Source organism: Diadema antillarum, unplaced genomic scaffold (genome assembly GCF_040938485.1).
Source record: "Diadema antillarum isolate AM-2024a unplaced genomic scaffold, OU_Dant_1.0 seq00000975_RagTag, whole genome shotgun sequence".
NCBI classification, from domain to species: Eukaryota; Metazoa; Echinodermata; class Echinoidea; order Diadematoida; family Diadematidae; genus Diadema; species Diadema antillarum.
In genome coordinates this window covers 727501-749865 of record NW_027271817.1, presented here as the reverse complement: position 1 = coordinate 749865, position 22365 = coordinate 727501, and the positions used below count along the sequence as shown (strand labels likewise).

The 22365-nt window shown below is 37.0% G+C and overlaps 2 protein-coding genes across 2 annotated transcripts in view; both read left to right on the top strand.

Annotated features, from left to right (window-relative positions):
* LOC139742036 (cytochrome c oxidase assembly factor 1 homolog) overlaps window positions 1–22365 on the top strand; it is a 425467-nt gene that overhangs the window by 4741 nt on the left and 398361 nt on the right. The gene's annotated exons all lie outside the window — the stretch shown is intronic.
* On the top strand, window positions 11746–19091 carry LOC139742045 (cyclin-D1-binding protein 1 homolog). The gene is made up of 8 exons (XM_071652605.1): window positions 11746–11880; window positions 13019–13081; window positions 13859–14020; window positions 14725–14821; window positions 16521–16668; window positions 17070–17240; window positions 17927–18088; window positions 18930–19091. Exons 1-8 carry the CDS (start codon window positions 11799–11801, stop codon window positions 19089–19091), a joined length of 1047 nt encoding a protein of 348 aa, XP_071508706.1. The 5' UTR covers window positions 11746–11798.

The following is a 22365-nucleotide window of genomic DNA, read 5'->3' as shown; positions in this document are numbered from 1 at the left end:
GATACTAACATCTTTTACTCTAACAAAGTATTTGAAAGTCTCATTACCACAGTAAATTCGGTGATATGAAAATTATCCCAATGGTTTTTATGTAGTAAGCCGTCACTTATTATTTCTAAGACAAATTTTGTTAGATTTAAGCTTCATAATTCCTTAAATACTAATTGTACTGATTATTGTATTTATATTGACGGACAGCCAATTGTTGAAAAGACATCAATTCTTATGTAAATTGTATTACCATTGACTCAAATTTGTCTTGGAATGATAATTTACACAATGATCATACTTCAGTTTCTGTATAGAGGCATCGGAATTTTATACCACCTGAGAAACTTGGTTTCTCAGAAATCTTTACTTAATGCTTTGATATTACCTTATATTACGTATTGTAACATTGTGTGGGGATCGTACAACTAAAACAAACTCAATATTACTTTTACAAAAACGAGCAATGCGGTTGATTACAAACTCCCACTTATACTAATTTCCCTCAGACCCATTTTTTTTTCAATTAAAAACATTGAAGATTAATGAGATTCATACTTTCCAAACGGCAATTTTTATGCACCACACGTTCAAACAACTTCCCTTGGTGTTCAATGATTTCCTACTTCCTAATTTCAATATTCATTCTTACCCAACTCGCCGTTCGTCTGATTATCATCATGAAAACAAACCCCCCCCCCCAAAAAAAAAAAAAAATGTTGTATAGCACAAAAATCCTTAAAACATCATGGCCCTGATGTTTTGAATTTTTTACCCGATAACCTTAAACAATATAGATCTATTCATTTATTTAAAAGACGGCTTAAAGATTTGATGTTAACTCGATACGATTGTGTCCGAATATTAGAGCATGTTGCTATTTATCTGTTTTTTCTTGCTTGAGCATGTGAAGGGTTAACTGATATCTCTGGAGAGTTATTCTGGTTTGTTAAAGGGGTCGTACAGATTTTGTTGAGACCTAAATTCAGGTTTGTAACATTTTTTTGGCGAGATAATGAGAAACCTCTTATGAAATATGAAAGAGCATGTAATTCTATGAGGAATTCAATGTTTATTAGATTACAATTGGTTTTGAAATTGCTGAGATATCCAAGAAAGAGCGATTCCAATAAAGTGTGGGACCCACACTTTATAACGATTGCTTTGTTTTTCTTTGTTTTTGGATGTTTCAGTCATTCCAAACCCGATTTTCATCAAATAAACTTTCAATTCCTCTTAAAATGGTATGCTCTGTACTATATCATAAGTGTTTTCTTGGTAACTCGCAAAAAGTTAAAAGCCCAATTCTCATCTCCATCAATACCATCCCTTTAAAGTAAGGGCTCCGAACTGAACGTATACACAACAAACATGAACATTAACACATATTCACATTTTGCACAATGCACCGCTGCACTTTTTTTTCTTTTTCTTTTCTCCCTCATTCTTCCTTCCCTTTTTCTTTATCGCCACTCAGTCAGTGGTGACTGTCTTGTATATTATATTCTTACTATCATGTCGTATTGTTTAGACAATCATTTCTGAGACCATTGTCCTCGTCAGTCGTTTGCTTATGTTGATCGATGGTCTCCTGTATTTCTCTTACATCAAGAGTTGCTTAATTTATCTTTGAACGACAGATATACGGGATCTATGTTTGCATAAAGCATAAAATAATGCCTGTTTGTTTTCATTTTGCATTGTGTTAGAAAAAAATGTTGGATATTTGAATTAATCATCTATCTGTTTTAACTGTCAGATTAAAATTTTACTGTGCTCAATTAGTCTGTTCAATTGACTTTGTATTTCAAGTATGTATGAAAAAGAAATTCAGAAATAAAATAAAAATCATAATTAATCGAGTCTATAAATAGCAATTTTTGGGAGCAATTATGCATTGTTTGCTTTAAAAAAAGAAACTTAATAAACTATAATGGGTTGATGAGTATTAAATAATTCATTAATTTTTCTTCTAGTTGCATACACTTCTCTTTATCCTATTGTGACGATACATGGCACTATCATATCATCTGCATGTCACCAGTCCATTCACAGTCGTTTATTCTGCCGTTGCCTGTCAGCGCGATGCATCACACGTGTGACAATTCAAAGAGCTAGGTGACAGATACTGAGCGCGGTAATGTTATGTTTTTCCGCTGAAGACCCTTGTTTTGTTTTGTTTTGTTTTGTTTTGTTTTGTTTTATTTTTTTGCTTGACAGCTGAAGAAACCCGGAAGTGGAAGGGGAGAGATGAGCTGATGACCTTTTATTTTTGTTTTGTTTTGCTTGCCATGCAGCTGAAGAAACCTTCATGAAACTTTTTGTCAGTGATTTACACTGACAACTGTTAAAAGCTACTGAAATCCGTGCGTCTGATTGGCTGATAGCAAATTTGTCGGTGAAAACCTCCGACGAACTTGTTGATGAAACGCCCCCCCCCCCCCGGAAGTGGAAGGGGAGAGATGAGCTGAAGACTTTTTTTTTTTTGCTCATGAAACCCGGAAGTGCCCCCCCCCCCTCCCCAACTTTTGAAAACGCTCCGCCGGCCCTAAATATGGCTATGCGATATTTTTTCCAAGGATATTCATTTTTCTTCATTTTTTTATTGAATATAAAATCTCAAATATTACACCGATATTGCATATCAGATCAAGGAATTTTGAAGTCCAAAGTGCGAGAGTTTCCTCGCGCGTGTGTGTGTGGGGGGGGGGGGGGAGGCTCCGACACCCTTGTCAGGGGCGGATCCAGGAATTCCGTAAAGAGGGGGCGCGTTTACAAAATTAAAGGGGGGCGCACGCACCCCTCCCCCATTTTTTCTTTTTATTTCTTTTGTTTCAACAAAAAATAAAGGGGGGGGGGCGTGCGCCGGTTGCGGTCCTCCCTGGATCCGCCCCTGCTTGTTACCCCCGTAAAGAGATAAAGATGCGTAACTGTCCAATTTCAGTGAGGTTGGCTCAGCCTCAGATGCGAGTGGTACGAATTCTACGAAAAGTGTTACCACTGGGTCCTGTGCTCTCACTTTCAAGTACTTGTGCAATGTATCTCCATGAGTTTTGTACAGTATCTCATTGCGCAATGATCCGCAATACCAATGTACTGCTATGATCCACGTGGGAACATGCGCCACTGACGTACTAGTAGCTTTCGAGATGAGAGTTCTCTGTGGATGCAGATCGGGGAGTGTTCCATCAACGTTTGTCAGCACTGCCACGGAGTTCTGTGGTCCTGCGGGACCTGCCAAAAAGCCTGTGTTCGTGAGAAGAGTGAGTACCGCGACTCTAACAATCTTGGTTTTGTAATGCTTACGCTCTGATACGTTTGTTGATGAATGGAGAGAGAGTCACGGATGTTACTTTTCTTTATCAATAAAATTGCAGAATATTGTGCTGTCCGCGTGAGTCCCACACGATAAGATCTGTGTTTGTGATTGTACCTTACTTGCATTGCAGCAGGTAATTTAGGCCCTAAATCTAACGTTAGATTCTTAAAATGTCGACAACAACAATAACGACGTGATGTTGATATTAAAGTCTGCAAATACTACTGCTGATAATGTACTTTATATGCCTAACGTAATAGAATACAGACCTGTCTATGGTGATTCTATCACTAAATTTATCTGAGAAGCACTTTTACTACTCAGTTCTAGATGATGATGTCTAGAGTAGAGGAGGTCTAACTCTTTTTAGACCTCTACGCTCTAGATCTAGATGATATTTGATAATAATAGTAATGATAATGATAATAATGATAATAATAATCACAATAATAATAGTAATAATAACATCAATTCATAAAGCGCAAATATTCTTCTGTGCTGCAAAAGCTTCTTATGTGCTAGAGCTAGCCTGACCACACCGCTGTGCTTCGCACAGCACTCAGCAGTCTGACATGTACTAGTCTAGTGTTTAAATGTTGTAAACGATCGTCGCTTTTGACGGCAAAATCACATAAAATGTCTTTTATTTTGTTTGATTTTAACAGTAAGATGACTTTTACCACTCACCTACATCGTATTTTGCTGATGGTTGAGTTGAATTTGGTGTTTTGTGGGTATCCAGACCTTATTGTTGAATTTTTGTGTATAGTGCTGTGTATAGTTAATGTGCATGATGTTGATAATGAACAGTTGATTAAAAAGATGTGTTTTGAGTCTTGATTTAAAGACTGCTAGTTTACAGTTCTATTCTATTAATTGTGTTACTGTCTAATAGTGTGTATTGAACACTATTTTCAGTCGATTTTTATAAAAAATACAGAGCATCATTGCATTTTCTTTAAAAAATTAGTAAAGTTAATGGGGGATTTTACTATTAAAGATAATATAAAGTTTTGGTACCGGTACCTCAAAAGTTTCCCTGAATTTCCTTGTCTTAGTTTGTGTTTCAGGTTAAAGTGCCTTTCATATAACTAACACTGTGAGACTCACTCGCCCCAAAGTGCTCTCATGTCATAGTAATCTTGACCGAAAGATCGGTCTGTATCTGTCCGTCGGGGAATGTTCCGCGGAGACTGCGTCTGGCTTCACGGATCCCCTCCGTATACAGACCGAAGTCAATGATGCCAGCTACTGTGTGGCAGTAGCGCACAGATAAAACGTTACGATAAACCAAATTGCAGGCAGCTTTTTACATTCAAACAAGTTTGACATGATATGACACATTATGCAGCAATATTTGGGGTTAATTTCTCACATTTTGCAATCGAAATACTCACAGTAACGCGGTTATAATGCAGAAATTTTATCCATATCGCAACATCGCCGTTCGCCAGCTGTAGGTCGCCATTTTAAATCTGTAAACCAATCACATGCGAGGTACTTTATTAAGTAAAAAAAACATGTAGAAACTACCTCGCATGTGATTGGCTAATAGATTCATACTGTATGTTTCTGCAGTTTGAACGTGACGACGCGACGGGCTGGTTGATGTGTGTTTTGCGTTGAAAATTCGACCGAAATATTGGATTATTCATTAATCTGGTGAGTGTAGTCTATTCTTGAATAGTTGATTTAATTATTCAAGCTTAAATTTGCCGACCTAGGGCCGTGAATTAGACGCAATCGAGAAGGGTGAGTTACCTCACCCAATTTTCCATAGAGACAGTGGTTAAGAACATCCACACAGCAATGGGTACTACAACCTTCCGTCTGTCTACGGAGGACGGTGTTAATGGCAAAATACAAAAGAGTCCTCCGGACAGACGGATCTTTCTGTCTAATAGTAATCATGCAATAATGGTTTCATACCTGAGCCGTCGCGTTAACGAGAATCAATATACAGTACACGTATTGTACGAAACCATTACTGCATGCATGATAACTGCGACCAGCAGCCCCATACGCATAGCTAAATGGGGCTGCGCATTGTAGCATTCAGGATCACGACAGATGTAGTATCGCGGGTAAATATCAACTTAAAATCCAGAAATTTCTTCAATTTGAAAACTCACCAGTTAAGGTGAAGTATTGAAAACAGGCTTCGGGCAACGTTTGGTTTAGTCTAGCTTCTGGACTCTTTTTACTCGTAGCCGTGATTGTACGCGACAAGCCGTATGAGGGCGTGACACCCGAGGATTGCGATACCCGAGAAAAAAGAGTCCAGTAAAATACTTTCGCCGGGTCGAGCAGGGTCAAGAGTTCACGCTAAAGTAGTCATGAATATTCATGACTCGCAGTCAATCAGACAGTTTTACTAGTTAATGAGAATACCAGCTGATCGCACTCCCGCTGGTAGTGTGTGGTAGTGCTGCCCACCTCCACTACACCATGGAGCTACTAGCTCCATGACTACACTACAGCATTGTCCACCAAAATAGGGGGTTTTGTTCTGAAGTAGAGCCCACTACTTCGACCGCCAGCTCATCATACTGCACTATGTAGGCCTACGTGCTTTCTTTATGCATGATGAGAGACAAGCTGCCCATTCCATGATTTCACGAAGTCATCATAATATACAAAGTCTTTACATAAAATCAAGGAAATTCCAAAGACTCTCACAATTATGTAGCTATTTATGTATTAAAGAGAAGTAAAGTCTGTGTGTCTTAATGAGAGAGAAGTCTTTTCATGAAACGTAGCCTCCATCCAAATAGGGGAGGTGTATTAAGTGTATATACCACGATTTATAATACAATGGAAAAAAATGTTTCATTGGACATTATACTACCATAGGCTTATTGCAGATTACAGACTTTATTTTAGATTGATTCCTCCGAGAATAACAGAATGACATCGGTAAAAGGGTCAATCCCACTATATCCGCTAAAATATGTGATCTTCATATACATGACTTCTGATCCCTTGTCACAGAAGTCATATTTTTGGTAAAGCTACTCTAGCAAAGATATTAAAAACCAGACCCCCCCCCCCCCCTCAAAAAAATTATTATTATTATTATCATTACAAAATATCAAATGTAGGAACCAGATTCAAATAGTCGATCGTGCCCAAATAATTTTTTGTCTTTAAAAGCCTGATTGTAGATAGGAATTAAAAAATTTTCATGGTCAACAAAGGCAAGTGAAATTCATTGGATTGCGCCTGCGGGTAGGATAACGAAGAGGTTCGTGTTTTTGTTATTGTTTTTTTTTTATATATAGATAGATCGAGTCATATACAGACGGATTTCACTGACGAATTCCATAAGGTATTTTAAGATTCAACGAAACATAATACCCTGCCATGAGATTTCTCCTCAAGGATTATGGCAGCCTTATAGCTCAACTGCAAGGAACTCCTCCCATATCTCACTATAGAACACATTAAAGTAACTTTATTATCTCATTTCCATGGAAAAGTGTAGGTGAGAAACGTATACGTTACGAAAACTCACTCCCTGGTCAACATAACTCGCAGGAGTCATCCAATTATAAACTCAAACGCTCAAGGGAATTCATTCAACAACTTTCATATATAGTCAAACTACTTCATCTAAACGTAAAAGCAACATTATTCCTTTCGTCCTTTTACCAAAACACTTGTGGCTTGCCTTTAAAACAGATTATGCTGATAGTGCAGCTATATATTCGTGGGAAATATGGTGCTGGTTAAAATGGTGCGTTCTTCCACAGGTTCTTTATTCAGAAAGCTATGTCTGTTATTCGGAAGGTTCGCTTATTCGAAAATAAACTATTGCTCACTATTTTTTTTTTCTGATAATGAAACAATGTTCATTAGACAAAACTTAAAAGAAGGGTTTGTAGTTATGTACTTGTAATTAATAGCACACTTAACCATCACAACAATACCCGTCGTTATTATCACACGGCATGTGCTGATACGTGGCGATAACAATATGCCAATTCTTTCAATTTTATCAACTGAATGGATTTAGAAGTAACAGGAGGGTTACACACATCTATTTCCATAAAAAGGTGTTAGTGCTAACCTATAGCAGTAAAGAAAAACAAAGCAAAAGGAACTAACCTTGATCGAAGGATGATAATACAGCATGACATTGTAATGATGAGAAGCAGAATGCTTCACAGACGCAGGTACACAGTGACTTAAATTGTCTTATGACTTTGAAAGCGAACACTTTTTTTAAGGGTTCTCACCAATGTGAATGCAGGAGGGAATACAGGTCATTCTCATTGATAGTTGATACACACACAAAAAAAAAAAAAAAAAAATGGGGGCAAAATTGAATAAGATACGACTATAGCAATTTACCTCCCGCAAAACCATACTGTTGAAAAGACATGCATTTTACTTCTCTTTTTTAATGGGAGTGGACTTTCTCTTGTCTGTGTGGTTGAAGATCACCTATTGGAAATCAATACCCAGAAGTAAATGGTTTAGCAAATATTTACACATCACAGATGATATAACTTTCGAGCCCAGCTATTAGTAAAATTGCATTTATATGCATTGAACATCTGTAGTATAAAAATTGATGATGCGCAGTGTGGGGCACGACATATTGCAATTTGTCTTAACGGTAACGTATACTATTATGTTTCATTGGAAATACCAGATATTTCTCCTTTTAATCATGCTGTTAATGAACATCTTTAATCATCGTCCAACAATGAAGGATTAAAAATCTAGGGCAGCTAGATAAACTTTATAGGAGTCCATACCATGTTGTTATCATGTAAATACGTATTGTTCTGAGGGGTGAACCCCGGAGACTGTGGTATCATAAAGTTTAAATGAATAATCAATAAATTTATTTTGCACTTCGATATATTCATAAGCAAGTGTCGATCTATGCCCTTCAGCATGGTGTTGTGGAGTTTGCCTGTTTATCAAGGAGGCTCTCTCGCCTTCTCGATGATTATAGTTTACCTCCTGATGGTTACATGGCATCATCATTATAATGCAAGGTGAATATCAGAATTGAATAATATCCGCTGGGATTGTTAAATGCTGAATGATTCTGGAGTCAGAAATGTCTTATTTCTGTTTACAGTTTGTTTTTCTGGAGGTTCATTTTCAGGGTTTATTGTTACGATGGTTCGGTAATCCAAAACGAAATAAGGTTCGTTTAAAATACTAAAGGATTGGTCTTCCGAATGTTTGTTTGTATAGCCCCTAAAAGAAAAATTAAGAAAAAAAGTTTGCAATCCCGTAGGTTCGTTAATTTAGAACGATATTGGTTAGTAATTCCGAATGTTTGTTATAAGACAAAGTATGCAATTTTTCCATTTGTGGATTTACGAACCTTGTTTCATTTGTTTGTTTGTTTGTTTGATGTTTGCTTGTTTGTTTGTTTGTTTGTTTTTGGGGGGCTATCAAACCTTCAAAATGATAAAGTTTCTCTTATTTTCAGATCAACGAACCTTCGGAAAAACAATGCCTATTCAATTTTTGGATAAATAGCGTGTAGGTTTAATAATTGCCCCGTGAATTCTCCATCAAACATGTGATATCTTTATCTTCTTTTGGTAAATTAGGTCTGAAGAAAATACCAGCTTACTTGTTTTTTTAATCAAAACTGATAAAATACTATTCCTTGTGAAGCTCAACGCGGTAAACCTTTTATGCTCGCGTAATCAAAGCGTGTTTTTGTATTCTAACCTGTTATATTTTATAACACATAAAGCTTTGATGGCTACATATTTCATCAATGAAATCACTTATTACTAGTATATTCATCGTCAGAGCCACACTCAGAAAGATTTGTGGATGTTTTTATTTGAAATTGCGTGGTATTTAGGCCTGTGCTGATAGTATTGTGGTTCATGTGTTGTGAATTATTGTTCTCCAGACATAGAAATTCAATTGTAAACCTACTTTATACGTTTAGACCTATACTTGGCTAAAAAAAAGGGGGATTCCAGAAGTTCAAGGCATCATCTTATAGGATTGTCCCACAAGTACAACATACAGTCGACTGCAGTCGTAGTATACCCAGTCAATTTGCATATAATATCATGAACAATTTGATATTTAGACTCAGTGCCTCGATCTTCAAAGTGTTTATGGATTCACTCGGACACAGTGCAGCCAACTGAAATACCTCTCTCTTACCAAATCCTGCTGCACAAACAAGATCGCAAAATCAAGAACATTTCTAATTATGATACGAACAGTCATGGCTACTGTTGGGCCCTATTTTTTTTTTGTACAAAGTTGAAAAAAAAAAAACATTAGAGAGAAACCACTGGATTCTGTACTAGAGATAAACGATCGTAGATCGCCATTCGTTTTTAGCTCCATGGCCAAATCATGGAGCTACAACTAAACACTTATATTGGGTAAGTTACATAATTATGCAATGCATGCATGCAGTACTCCATCCGCCCATAGTGAGAAGATCTGCAGGGTGTTGGGAAAAAGCAGGGAGGTGAGAGGCCTCCCTGGAGACAGGTACTGAACTGTGTAATACCTATAACAGTCGGTGACTAGTCTAATCCAAATTCAGCAGTAAATTCAGTATCATGTGTTCGTATTAGGCCTACTGTGAAGAAAAAGGTACTGTATCTTTTCTGCAGAAGAATTGAATACTCTGAAACCAATTTGTGACCTATATGAATCTACATGTCATTGATATAGATCACATACGAAATCAGATTTACTTACGAATTTACGAATTCCATTTACTGAGACTGGCTCAACAGACTACTACCATTCTCGGTGGGCGGGACCACAGAACTGTAGAGTTCTGTGGGCGGGACCTGTCAGAGCGAATGATTTATCGCGTTCAGTCAAAATCCGATCGGAAAGTCGTAAAATTGAAACTTTCTTCCCGGACCCTTTTTCGACCACAGTCTCTCGATTATCGCAATCAGAAAATTTGCGCCCTCTCTTGGTCGCACCAAGGAAAAGGGGACGGAGCCCAGACTACGTTTGGTTCTGCCAATAGTCCCTTTCTGTTCGAATTGATGACTGAATGTGACTCGGTCGAGAGGACCTTGGGAGAGCTACACTGAATCGACGGCCAGCGCATGCGCACACAGACATCTTATCCGTTCATGGATTTGAAATTTGCACTGACCGTCGATTGGACCTGAACTGCTATCTAGTATCACTGTATCAGGTTTCCTCATACACACATCGTAAAAACAAAACAAATAAAAAAACAAAAAAACACTGTAAGCTGTAATTACTAGAAGTAAAAATTATCTATAGGAAAGACATCCTTTTAAGTGATATAGTCTATCTCCCCCCCCCCACTAATATTTCCATTCCACTCTATCCTAAACTACAAGAAAAAGTGTAGTCTACCCTAACCTTGTTACAAGCTTATGCACGGATGCACATTGCCGCACACAAATTGGCAAGTCAAGTGAGGGTATGGCCTATCATCATCATCATCATCTGTACGGGAGTTGAGTGTGTCCTGTAGTTCTCTCGGTCGAACGCCTTCGATGCAGATGTCATCTAAAAAAAAAAAAAAACTTTAACTTTGTGTGCAGCGTGCGTGGATGTCAGACATAGTTGAATTGCTTATCTGCCCAAAATTTATTGAGACCATTTTTGAAAATATTCAAACTTAAAGCAGTAACCAATTGTTCTAGCAAACTATTCCAAGCATTGATAGTACGTTTGCTGAAAAAACTGCTTCTAAGATAAAGTCTGCAATGGGTGCTGAAGAGTTTCATAGTTTCTATAATGGGGGGCATAAGGAAGTCTAGTCTTGCTGTTTTTTTATTTCACAATTGTCATACGTATATTTATTGTGAGCTCTCCTGATCACCTTGTGTTTGGCCCGTGTTACATGTTGCATCTAAAGATTTGAGAGATTGTTGTGTTTTAGCTATGACTGTCTTCTTGCTATCCTGTGTGATGTTGGTGTTTATTGTAAATTTCCACTTATACGTCTTCTGAATTGGACATGATCTGAAACTTGAGTTTGGTCAGCCATCTATGATCTCAGCTGCTGATGATTAGGCAGCTTCAATGTCTCGAGCATGATAGTCAAAGTTCTTAATCAAGGATATACTTTGGAACCTTGTAGCTCACTGCCACACATTTTTAAAGGTTTTCTGCTTCATTATATGGGTTCAAAACTGTTTTTATAGTGTTAGGTTTGATCCACTACCGCTGAGTGCAAAAAGTTATCGTTGATAAAATGTGCTTGGTGTATGAAGCTCTCCAGAACAAGTCAGCAAGTACAATTGCAAGTGATAAGTTGGAATCAAATGTTTAAAATGGGGCACCATAAGAATTTAATTCTGTACTTGTAGTATTCAAGCAGACAGCCAGGTAAGCACTTTTTTTTCCATCACCCAGGAAAGCTAACCATCTGAACTGTCAGTGAAAAAGTCTGTATAACGAATATAGTCTACTAACATACATTACTGGTATTCTTTCATCTTAACAGAAGATAAACTGAGTGTTTGTAAAAAATTGAGACGTTAAGATGGCAGCTCCAGAGCAGAGCCGAGATGAGATTTTTGCCAGCTTTGCTGACAACATGCAACTTGTGCTCACCAAGTTAAAAGGTAAGTTATTGAAAAAAAAAGGAATAAAAGTTGTTGTCGCTACAATGTCAGTATTTACCCTCCTTACCTCAGCAGTTATTTTTTTACTTTTTTTAAATCTTAAAATGATCATTTCAAACACTTTTCTTTACCTTGATACAAAAGAGGTTTCTCCCCAGAACAAGATCAGATGAAAGTAAGGGTTACAATTTGAGCAAAACAAACAGAACAGAAAAGGACCATTACTGATTAAAGTGCAGGTCAACACCTTGTTAACTTTATCAAATTGAGTAAATTAAAACATAAAGAATGGTAGCAGTTCCTTAAACGTAAACTTGAGAAAAATGGGTAGGCCTAAGTCTCAGATACCTTCAGGAACTAGGATTGTTGGTCACAATGGTGTAATTTAAGCAGATGAAAATTATGATGTCATTACCTGGCTTGAGAGTTGTGCTCTGAAAACATACCAAAAGGTTGTGTTTATTGAAAGGAAATACGAATATTCTGTATCCCTTGCTTCAGATAATTGTATGGTTGTGACAGCCTCACAGCTATAACTTTAATGGGGCTGTAAGTTTGCTTAAATCTGACCTAAAGTATGATTGCCAGGAAAGTTATATGTGTAAACTTATTTGACTGCTGTGGGGTGATATTATTATCACCTTGTTTGCTACATAAAGTACCTGAATATGATATCAGAACAAACTTTCTATTATTGTTCCCAAGCAGACTGATTGAACCAGACCAAGCTATTATGTTTTGGCTAAAGGAACTTCATATGGAAGAGTGCATTCTAATCTTAGTGTTAAAACTTAAAAACTTGAAACAGTCTGATGATAGGATTTCATCAAAAGGTCTCTATAAGAGATCGTATATTGTTACATTTAGACATTCACATAGTCATAAAACCGTAGCTGTGTTTGCAAAATATAAAATTTGGATGCTATGTTGACATTACTGCATTCAAACCTTTGCCGCATTTCTTCTCATTGAACTTGAATGGCAAAATAATTCATCAGATTGTTTAGAACTGTCTCGTCATCTTAGTTGTCCATATAAAACTGAGTTAAGATAATTACTTCTTGCTGTTTGAACTATGTATATCATGCCTGACACCATGAATTAACATCAAGTGTTTTATATTTTGCTATATTATTAGATAATGAGGACTCGAGACAAATGGCTGACAGTTTCAACTTGACCGAGTTCTGGATTAAAATGGGTACGTACAAAAAGAGTGTTACAGTAGTCAGAGTTTATGCCTTTCATTCAGTGTGGGTTTAACAACCCTACCCCCCCCCCCCCCCAAAAAAAAAAAAAATATATATATATATATATGTATATATATATATAGAATATAAATGAATAAATAGAATAGAATAAATGAATAAAAAGAATAATAACAACTGACCAACGCAGTGAAATACATACTGTATACAATGCTACAATGTCATAGCCTAAAGATATCATTGATGAATATTGATCACTATGCAAATGCTATTTTTCTTTTTACTTTTTACTGTGGTGATATTTCACACTGAAGTGAGTGCATCAGCTTTACAGCACACTGAAAATTATGGTGGCTCTCATAAGGCATTAAAGGAACTGTAAACTTGCGGGAAAATAACTGTATATTATCATGTTATGGATAAGGAGACTGAATACTCAACGTGCCAAACTCATCTGGTAAATTTTATTTGAATTTCAATCAACAAAACTGTACTTTTTGGCCATTTAGTACATTGTACATGTATATTATATCCAATGTACTAAATGCCTAACAGTATAGTTTTGTTGATGAATGTTATTCATTAGGGTGCAGAAGCAGAATAGTTTTTCATTGTGAGATATATTCATGACGTAGATGATCTTTTATGAGTAGGCTTTGCTTTTGGAAGGGTATAGCTTAATTTGAAGGGAAAGGGACTAGGTCAACATTTCATTGTAAGGGAAAGGAACCCTAGTACACACCCTTGATTTTGGTTTACGAATTCTACAGAGACTGTGTTCAAGGCTATGTCCTTTGAAGCAACCAAACTAGCAGCCTGTTTTACCAGTCCTCCACCACCCAGTTCTCAGGAATGCCAGTCTCTGCTCAGCTGTGTTGAGATGAAGGTCATCACCCTGGTTTCATTCTATTACTCTCTCCCAAAGGAATGTGGTAATGCCCGTTATGCATTTTTCTTTAGTGACTATGTATTCTTTTTTTTTTTAATGTTGAGCCACATTTAACCCACTGCAAGTGTTTAATTCAAAGTTGTCATTATGTTTCTATATAGGCAGCAAACGTAATATTGATATGTGCACAAGAAATAGAATGCTCATTTGAGATTTGATTTAAGAAAAAAATCTTGTGCAAAGCTTTAAAGCTAGAATCATCTCTGTATTAAGACTTGATGCAGTCAAAACTGCCATGATGATATGTTGCAAATGTACTGAAGCAAATTTTACCTGTATTAGTGACTCTTCTTCGCAGGCATAATGAGGATATGCACCTGTTACATTGTATGGTTATGTTTCAGTTGAATGAGAATGATTAAATGTGACACATAAAGGAGCATATAGACAAAGTCTTTTTGCCATGATGATAAAAACAGCCAAATGTTAACTAACTTTCTATGTGCAGAATCATTGTGCTTCAATATATTTTGAAATTAGGCATTTTCATCAGAAGGAAATAATGTGCATGAAGCTGCCATACATTCATATGTCAATGAACTACAGTTAACATCATGTTCTCTTCAGTACCCGAGTTTAGAACCTTGCCTTACTGTAACTCTCACAGATATGATGAGATCATCCATTTAGCTGCATGAAATAGCCATATTAGACAAAGCCTTGTGTCTTGTGATCTGTTTCTCACAGGACTGGCCCTCAGGAAACACACAAGGAATCTGGTGATTGACCTTATTGAAGGCATCAAGGAACTCTCCTTGAGGATTAAAAGTGCCAACTATCAAGGGTAAATTCTTAGTGTCAGACTAGAAGAAGATGAGTAATGTTGTGTATGCCATGTATGTAGGGAGTGGTTAGATTTGCAATTTTGGTCCACAGTGCTGGAACTTGGTGATTCCACCCACTATGAGGATGATGTACATGACAGGTACATTCATGATACTGGAGGCAATACTATGACATGTTGTCAATTTCACAAATATAAGTTGACTTACAAATTTCGAAACAAACAATCAAAATTGAAATAATATAACATATATGCAGTAACTCATGATAAGACTTCATGAGATGCTGTCAGAAGATAGTTTCTTAATTATAGCCCCTAACTTTCAGTCAGATTTTGTTGGCTCGTCTAGGTTTTGTATAGACAGGGTAAATCTGCTGCTTAACATTTTTGTCCCCGCCGAGTTCGAGCAGGGGACTATGAAACGGGCTCCGTACGTGTGTGTGTCTGTGTGTCCGTCCGTGTGTCCTTCCGTGTGTCCGTCCGTGTAAGCGTCCGTGTGTGATCAAAATCTTCAATTTGCTACTTCTCTGTCATTTTTGAGCCAATTTTGATTCTGATTGCTTTATATGATAGCACTACATGGGAGCTTTGAAACTTCTACACAGAATTTCAGTCGTGACCTTTGACCTTGACCGTTGACCTATATTGTACATTTTGCTACAAAATGCTACTCCTTCGCCATTTCTAACCCGATTTCAATTCCGTTTGCTTTATGTGATGGCACTAGGTGAGGGCTTCAAAACTTCTACACAGAATTTTGACCTTTGACTTCTTTGACCTTTGACCTTGATTTTTGACATGTATTGTACATTTTGCTACAAAATGCTACTCCTTTGCCATTTCTTACCCGATTTCAATTCCATTTGCTTTATGTGATGGCACTAGGTGAGGGCTTCAAAACTTCTACACAGAATTTTGACCTTTGACTTCTTTGACCTTTGACCTTGATTTTTGACCCATATTGTACAGTGGCTACAAAATGCTACTCCTTCGCCATTTCTTCCTCAATTTCGATTCTGTTTGCTTTATGTGATGACACTAGGTGAGGGCTTCAAAACTTCTACACAGAATTTTGACCTTTGACTTATTTGACCTTTGACCTTGATTTTTGACCTGTATTGTACATTTTGCTACAAAATGCTACTCCTTCGCCATTTCTTACCCGATTTCAATTCCGTTTGCTTTATGTGATGGCACTAGGTGAGGGCTTCAAAACTTCTACACAGAATTTTGACCTTTGACTTCGTTGACCTTTGACCTGAATTTTTGACCAACATTTTGTTGTACATTTTGCTACAAAATGCTACTCCTTCGCCATTTCTAACCCGATTTCGATTCCGTTTGCTTTATGTGATGGCACTAGGTGAGGGCTTCAAAACTTCTTCACAGAATTTTGACCTTTGACTTCTTTGACCTTTGACCTTGATTTTTGACCTATATTGTACATTTTGCTACAAAATGCTACTTCCGGCGGGGACATATATTACGCACCGTGTAATTTCTACCTTTCCTTGTTATCTGCATGAATTGATGTGTCAAGCATTATTTGCAGTAGTTACAGACAGATGACTATTGTCATGACTTCCGATTTCACCCTTGTATCATTATTGTATGAAATCGCCTTATGTAGTTTGTGTAATTCCCACTGTTCGTGTAATTCCCACTATTTGAATGTTTCCTAACATTTTGTTTGCTGTAGAAGTGAGGAACAGTTACAATCAACAGGAGCTGTATGGGCATCTTGTGACACCATCCAAACTGCAGCAAAAAATAACAAAGAAGCCACGTTAAAAGAACTGAAGGCTGTGGGAGGGCTGGTCAAGGATGCAGTGGAAGAGCTAAATGAGGTGAGAAAGAAATTTGGCAAAAGTTTCATCCATTCTGGATTTTTATGTACCTATCTCACCTTACACTCTTTTAATTCATTCTCCAGTAAATTCAATGTCCCATAAGTCAGCTGTCAGTAACATTTGTTTAAATGGTGAGTTTGTGTCAGATATATCCCTTTGCAGTGCGTGAAAATGTACAATAATCTATTGGTAAGAATGATGTGGTAAGTGCACCAAGTCAGTAAACTTTGGGTAGATATTTTTTGAATACCACTTTATTAGTGTCATTGCCAAAAGTAACGGTACCAACACTGCCTATCTTGAGTGCATAGATACTTGTGAAAGTCTTACATAATTGTCCTGATTTAAATTACAGTCAGCAAAGTACAAGTAAATACAAGTAAATGTCTGCTTTGTAGGCCAAGAACTCTGATGGGAGCAGTGCAGGAGGGCTAGATGAGTTAGAGTTCTTGCTTTCAGGAGGTCAGCAGCCAACTGACCATGAAGATGATGCAGTGTGGTCAGATCAAGACAGAGCTGTTATTCATCCATGTCTTGGACTAGCCAATGCTTGCAAAGCTTGTGTAAAGGTAAGTCCAGAAATAAGATTGTCAAGGCTTGTTCCATGTTACGTGTGTGTTTCAGCCAGCAAATTGATGAGAACTGTCAGTACTTAGGATAACAAAGATGTATGTAGCACTTAAAAAAAAAAGAATAGAGCAAAACCCATGATTTCCTAAGTGTTCTGCTGGGAAAAGGGTGGGGGTAACCCTTGAACCAACCAATAATCTACAACCCATACAGTCTCTGATGTACTTGCACTGCGTTGTGCTACAAGCTGTTAATATTGAATATGGTAACATTTTCCTCTGCCAAGCAGTTTCTGTAATCATACCCTGTATGTACATATTTATAACAAAACATTGATCAAGTATATTAACATTGCATCTAAAGTGGTATTATGATTCATGTGTACAGTGTGAATCTTCATGACAAAAACTAAATATACTCATCTGTATTGTGTGGATAATTAATTAATTTAATTTTGTGTGTGTTTACCTCTGTGTGTGTATGTGTGTGTGTGTGTGTGTGTGTGTGTGTGGATAATTGGTCCTTTCACAGTGTTGCTGACCACATGGGCACATTCAAATAGTCTGAGTAATCATGTACAGTGTATATGTAATTTGTATGTAGTTTGAAAAGTTTTGCCTTACCTTCCCAAATATGCTTTGACTGTAGGGAAATTAGATTGACCTTTGATGTTCATCCCTTACAGAAAGTGTCTGAAGCAATCAAAAAGAATGGGAAGCATGAAGAAATGGTGGACATATCACAGCTGGATCACATTTATGAGTTATCTGAAGAGATCAGTCCCAACCTGGATGAACTTGTCTCCTGTCTCTATGCTCCCATGAGATATGCTGTTGTCAGAGCCAATGTAAGTCTTGAAAGTTTTTACTCATGCTTCTATTCGAACATCTCAGGGATTAGTTTTATGCCTTCACTTTGTGGTGGTGCTAGGGATATTCGGATAGTGGATTGTGTGTTTGTCTGACTATTTGCATACAATTGCTGTGGTGCCATGAAAACTGAAGAACAACTTCAGGTATTGTTAATGAATCAGAATATATGTCTGAGTTACAATGTGAAGATTAAGCTAATTGGATTTTGGTCAAATGTTTGTGTTCAGTGGCCACATACATATTCAAAGCGTGAAAATCATGAAGGATGTAAAATCAAACCAACTTTGTGCACAGACTAACAACATGAAGCATACAAAGAATTGTGTCTGAAATATGCATCAGTTCAAAACATGGAAATTGCTCATTGTGCTTCACTTAAAATGAAGCCTTCTTCGTACTCATAGAATGTCAAGTTCAGAGCCTTTACGGCTTTGATAGTTCAGAATATAACAATATTATTTGCATTTGCCTGTGTTCACATTTTCTCATTATCATTTCAAATAAATTAATGAGAGGATTATCTAATCTATGAGGTTTTCTGGTTCAGTTCAGTTTATTTTATTTTAGCACGGAACCTGCTTCAGCCAATGGCTGTTCTTCAGCTGGTCCGGTGTGATTAAAGATATCCATTTTTTCATTGTGTTAGACAAATCTTTTTATTTTCATTTCAAACAAACAAAATCATGAGAGGATTATTTACTGTGACAGGATTTCAAGTGTGATTAAAGACAGTTTATTTTATATTCTGTGTTGGACACATGTGCATTACCAAACTGTTCATGTTGTGTGTATTCTTCTATTTCCCCAATTATCCAGGCATCCCTTGTGTCTGAAGTACTACACAAAGTCTTGGGTGCTTCCAGGGAGTCCCACTTTGTGAGAGATGAGGATTCCCAGTGGTTGGATTTTCTGGAGAAGGCTGTAGATCACAATGTTGATCAGATCAAGAACATCACTAAATCAGGAGCCCAGAGATGATGACTACCCAAGACATTGAAATTACTTTTTGCATCTGATCTCAGACAGATAGAGACTTTTGGTTCCGTTTAATAACTTTGAACAACGTCATCAGTATCATTATCACTAGTGTGCTTGCTAGGAATGTACATCACTGAGAACCCAAGTCTTCTTGGTGCCTAACCCTTTTTTCACCTGCAGTTCATTTCCTTGGAGAATGTGTTGTCCACGATGATGCAACGAACGAGGCCACAGCATGTGTACATTTTCAGATGTACAATATTTCATTTTCTTATAAAATATCCTTGTCTACTTTTTCTGTAATTATTATCTTTGATAGCAATTTCTGAAGAAGCAAAATAGAAACTCTTAAAGATGAGCAGTAGCAATAATGCAAATTAATAACTTCCCATGATCACTGTTCAACAGTGCAGAATTCTCTCATAAGGCCCAGTACCATGGAGGTACAATGTTTGTTTGTACCTCCATGCCAGTACCTCATCTAACGCCTTTATTTGTATTGTCAACAAACGGACAGATTTTGGGGTTTTTTTAGTTTGTGTACAGGTACCTTAAATTTGTATATTACTTCCTGCAGTAAGCGCATATTACAGGAGATACAGTTAAATATGAAACCTCATCATAACGAGTTCGGTTGTAATCAGGAACCGCTTTCAACAGGGTGATCGGATCAGTCCCATTTTCCTTTGTGTTTAAATCTATATGGAAGAATTAATCTGTTATAATGACCTTGGTTATGACGAGATTCCGGTTATAATGAGGACATTTTCAGTGCATCATGATGAAAAAAACATAAACAATCTGATCGGATACAACAAGGTTTCATTTCTTGACCTGCCGCTTTCAAACACGCAACAATTGAAAAATTGAATACCGAATTCAGGCTATCCATGTACTCTCTTTACCATTCTGTAAATCTGTGCCGAGCACAGTAATGTGCATATTAGAAACATGTGCATTGTAGATGTATAAAGATACCCATGCCATCTCTCTACATGAATTATCTGAAGTGGGAAGGAGAAACAAGCATGCTGGGCTCAGTCCTGCCGTTATATCTCTTTAACTGTCCCCCGTTATCAGTGACGAACAACCAAGTTCTTGTCGCGTTTTCCCTAATGAAACAAGCAATAAGATACACGATTACCCTCCAATTTTCTTAAATCATGATCATTGAACATAATCATTTGATTTTTTTCTCGAAATACACATGAATGATTATAGGATCAAATGAGATAACAACGTGAAAAAAGACACCCATTCAAAGCCTTTTCATCTAATGAAACCATGGTGGAAAATGGACGAATATGTTTTTGGAATGCATGTGCAGCTCATTATATCCTCTCCATTTTTAGTTCCGACGTCCAGTTGTTTTGCTGCTTAGTAAGCATTGGCGTGTACAGCATTATGTAAAAGATAAAAGCCAAAATAATTCATGAAATCATCGCGATCCTGCCGGGTGACAATAACAACATGTTGAATAACTAAAGTTGTCGGACAAACTTGCTCTCAGCCAATCAGATTCAAGAATTTCAGTAGCTTGTAACAGTTTGTCAGAAAAATATCCGACCAAAATGCTTCATGAAATGCCGCCCAGATCTTGTTCATTATCATTTATACTGCATTTCACAATTGAATACAATGTATTTCACTCTTTCAGAATTGTCTATGACGAGGTAGAGATATGCGTGAAAAGGATCACGAATTCAGCCCTGTTGCATATCTTTCAAGAACGCATGTACAAAATGCAAAGAGATTTTCGGGAGAAAATAGAGCATCGCAATTCTGCTGGGCACCAAGAGCAGAAAATACCCAGCAAGTTAAATAACGCATGTTACTCTTCCTGCGCCAGTGTTTAGAAAAAATGAAATAAATAGATAACACTTTTTATACAATATGATTTTGTTCAATCATGTTACTCTGTGTTTTACAAACGAAAATGTTCATTCTTTCAGGATGGTTCAATAAACGAGGAAGATTACTACAGTATAAGTGTAGAAAGCTTCACTAATTAAACCCTGCCATGTGCGAAGAGCTTTTCGGAAGAAAAAAAACGCTTTCCAACCTATTAAAAAATCCCAAGTCATGGATTTCCAACTACCAAAAGAGTCACATTTTGAGACATTTTTTTATTTTTTCCGGTGAGAAATAGCCAAAATACGACATCTAGTATGCACCAGATCGCACAATTTACAGCTTAAAGATACTCAAGCTCCTAACCGTGGAAGGAGGGGGACCCCCTGGCATTGGCTGTTTGGGTGGCACTGATGCACCACAAAATCTCATGCCTAGCTGCTCTCTGACCTTGACATGTCTGAGATAATCGGTCTTAGCACAAATTGGTGAAGAGCCAACAGACAGGGCGTAGTGACAGAGGTTTTCTCTTTTAACCTCTTTAGAATCCCTTCATGTTTAGACAGGGTGTAGTTCATCACAGAACAGCAAGTTTGAGTTATCATTTTGTTGTTGATACTGAAGTAGATTTGACTTAATATATGTGGGGCTTAATGATAGGCCATGTGATCCCACAGTGAACCTAGATGTGTCTATATAAAGTATCAGAGTGATTAAGATACATACACATAGTAAATCATGTACAGTGTATTTATTACATGTATTTGTCAGCATGAAGTCTTTCACTGGTTCTAGTTCAGTGATGCAGGTAAACTCATCTCTTAGTTAGCCTCAGTGACAATTGATGATTCTCAAATAACATTATTATGCATTGCAAAGTACATTGTGTGTACATTTGTAATATAATAAAGATGTTTTCTTCATATGTGACTATGTGTATTACCAAAATGCAGAAATTGTATATGATACAATGTATCTAAATTGTGGAAGCATTGTAAAATTTAACTTTAAAAAAAAAAGCAAAAAGATACAAACTGTCTTTTGTCTGCCATTGCTCTCAAAATCTACAAATTGTGTTTGGTGGGAAGGGTCATAGCCATGGACCAAACAAGAATTTTTTGATCCTTCCCAAAATCAGGGTAATTTATGTACAAAATCAAGTACCATTCTCTCCCGTTAACGGCGAGCACGTTTCAAAATTTCGTTACAACTAAGTAAAAATTCAGATCCCAAAATTATCATCATTAAAGTCTGAAACTGGTGTAAAATTCGCTTATAATGAACATGCTTATATATTGGAATTATTATATAACGAAGTCATTTCTGATCATGTGGCAATATTCCGAAGGTTCGTTATTAAGGTTCGTCATTTTGGTTAATCCGAAAGTACGATAGGAGTCTTTGTTATTCCGAAGGCTTGTTA

What these genes read in the sequence shown, in the direction of transcription:
- LOC139742045 (XM_071652605.1), top strand. Translation starts at nt 11,799, where the DNA reads ATGGCAGCTCCAGAGCAGAGCCGAGATGAGATTTTTGCCAGCTTTGCT. An exon ending in TGTGCTCACCAAGTTAAAAG is followed by an intron (nt 11,881 to 13,018) that starts GTAAGTTATTGA and finishes CTATATTATTAG; the next exon opens with ATAATGAGGACTCGAGACAA. An exon ending in ATGCTGTTGTCAGAGCCAAT is followed by an intron (nt 18,089 to 18,929) that starts GTAAGTCTTGAA and finishes CCAATTATCCAG; the next exon opens with GCATCCCTTGTGTCTGAAGT.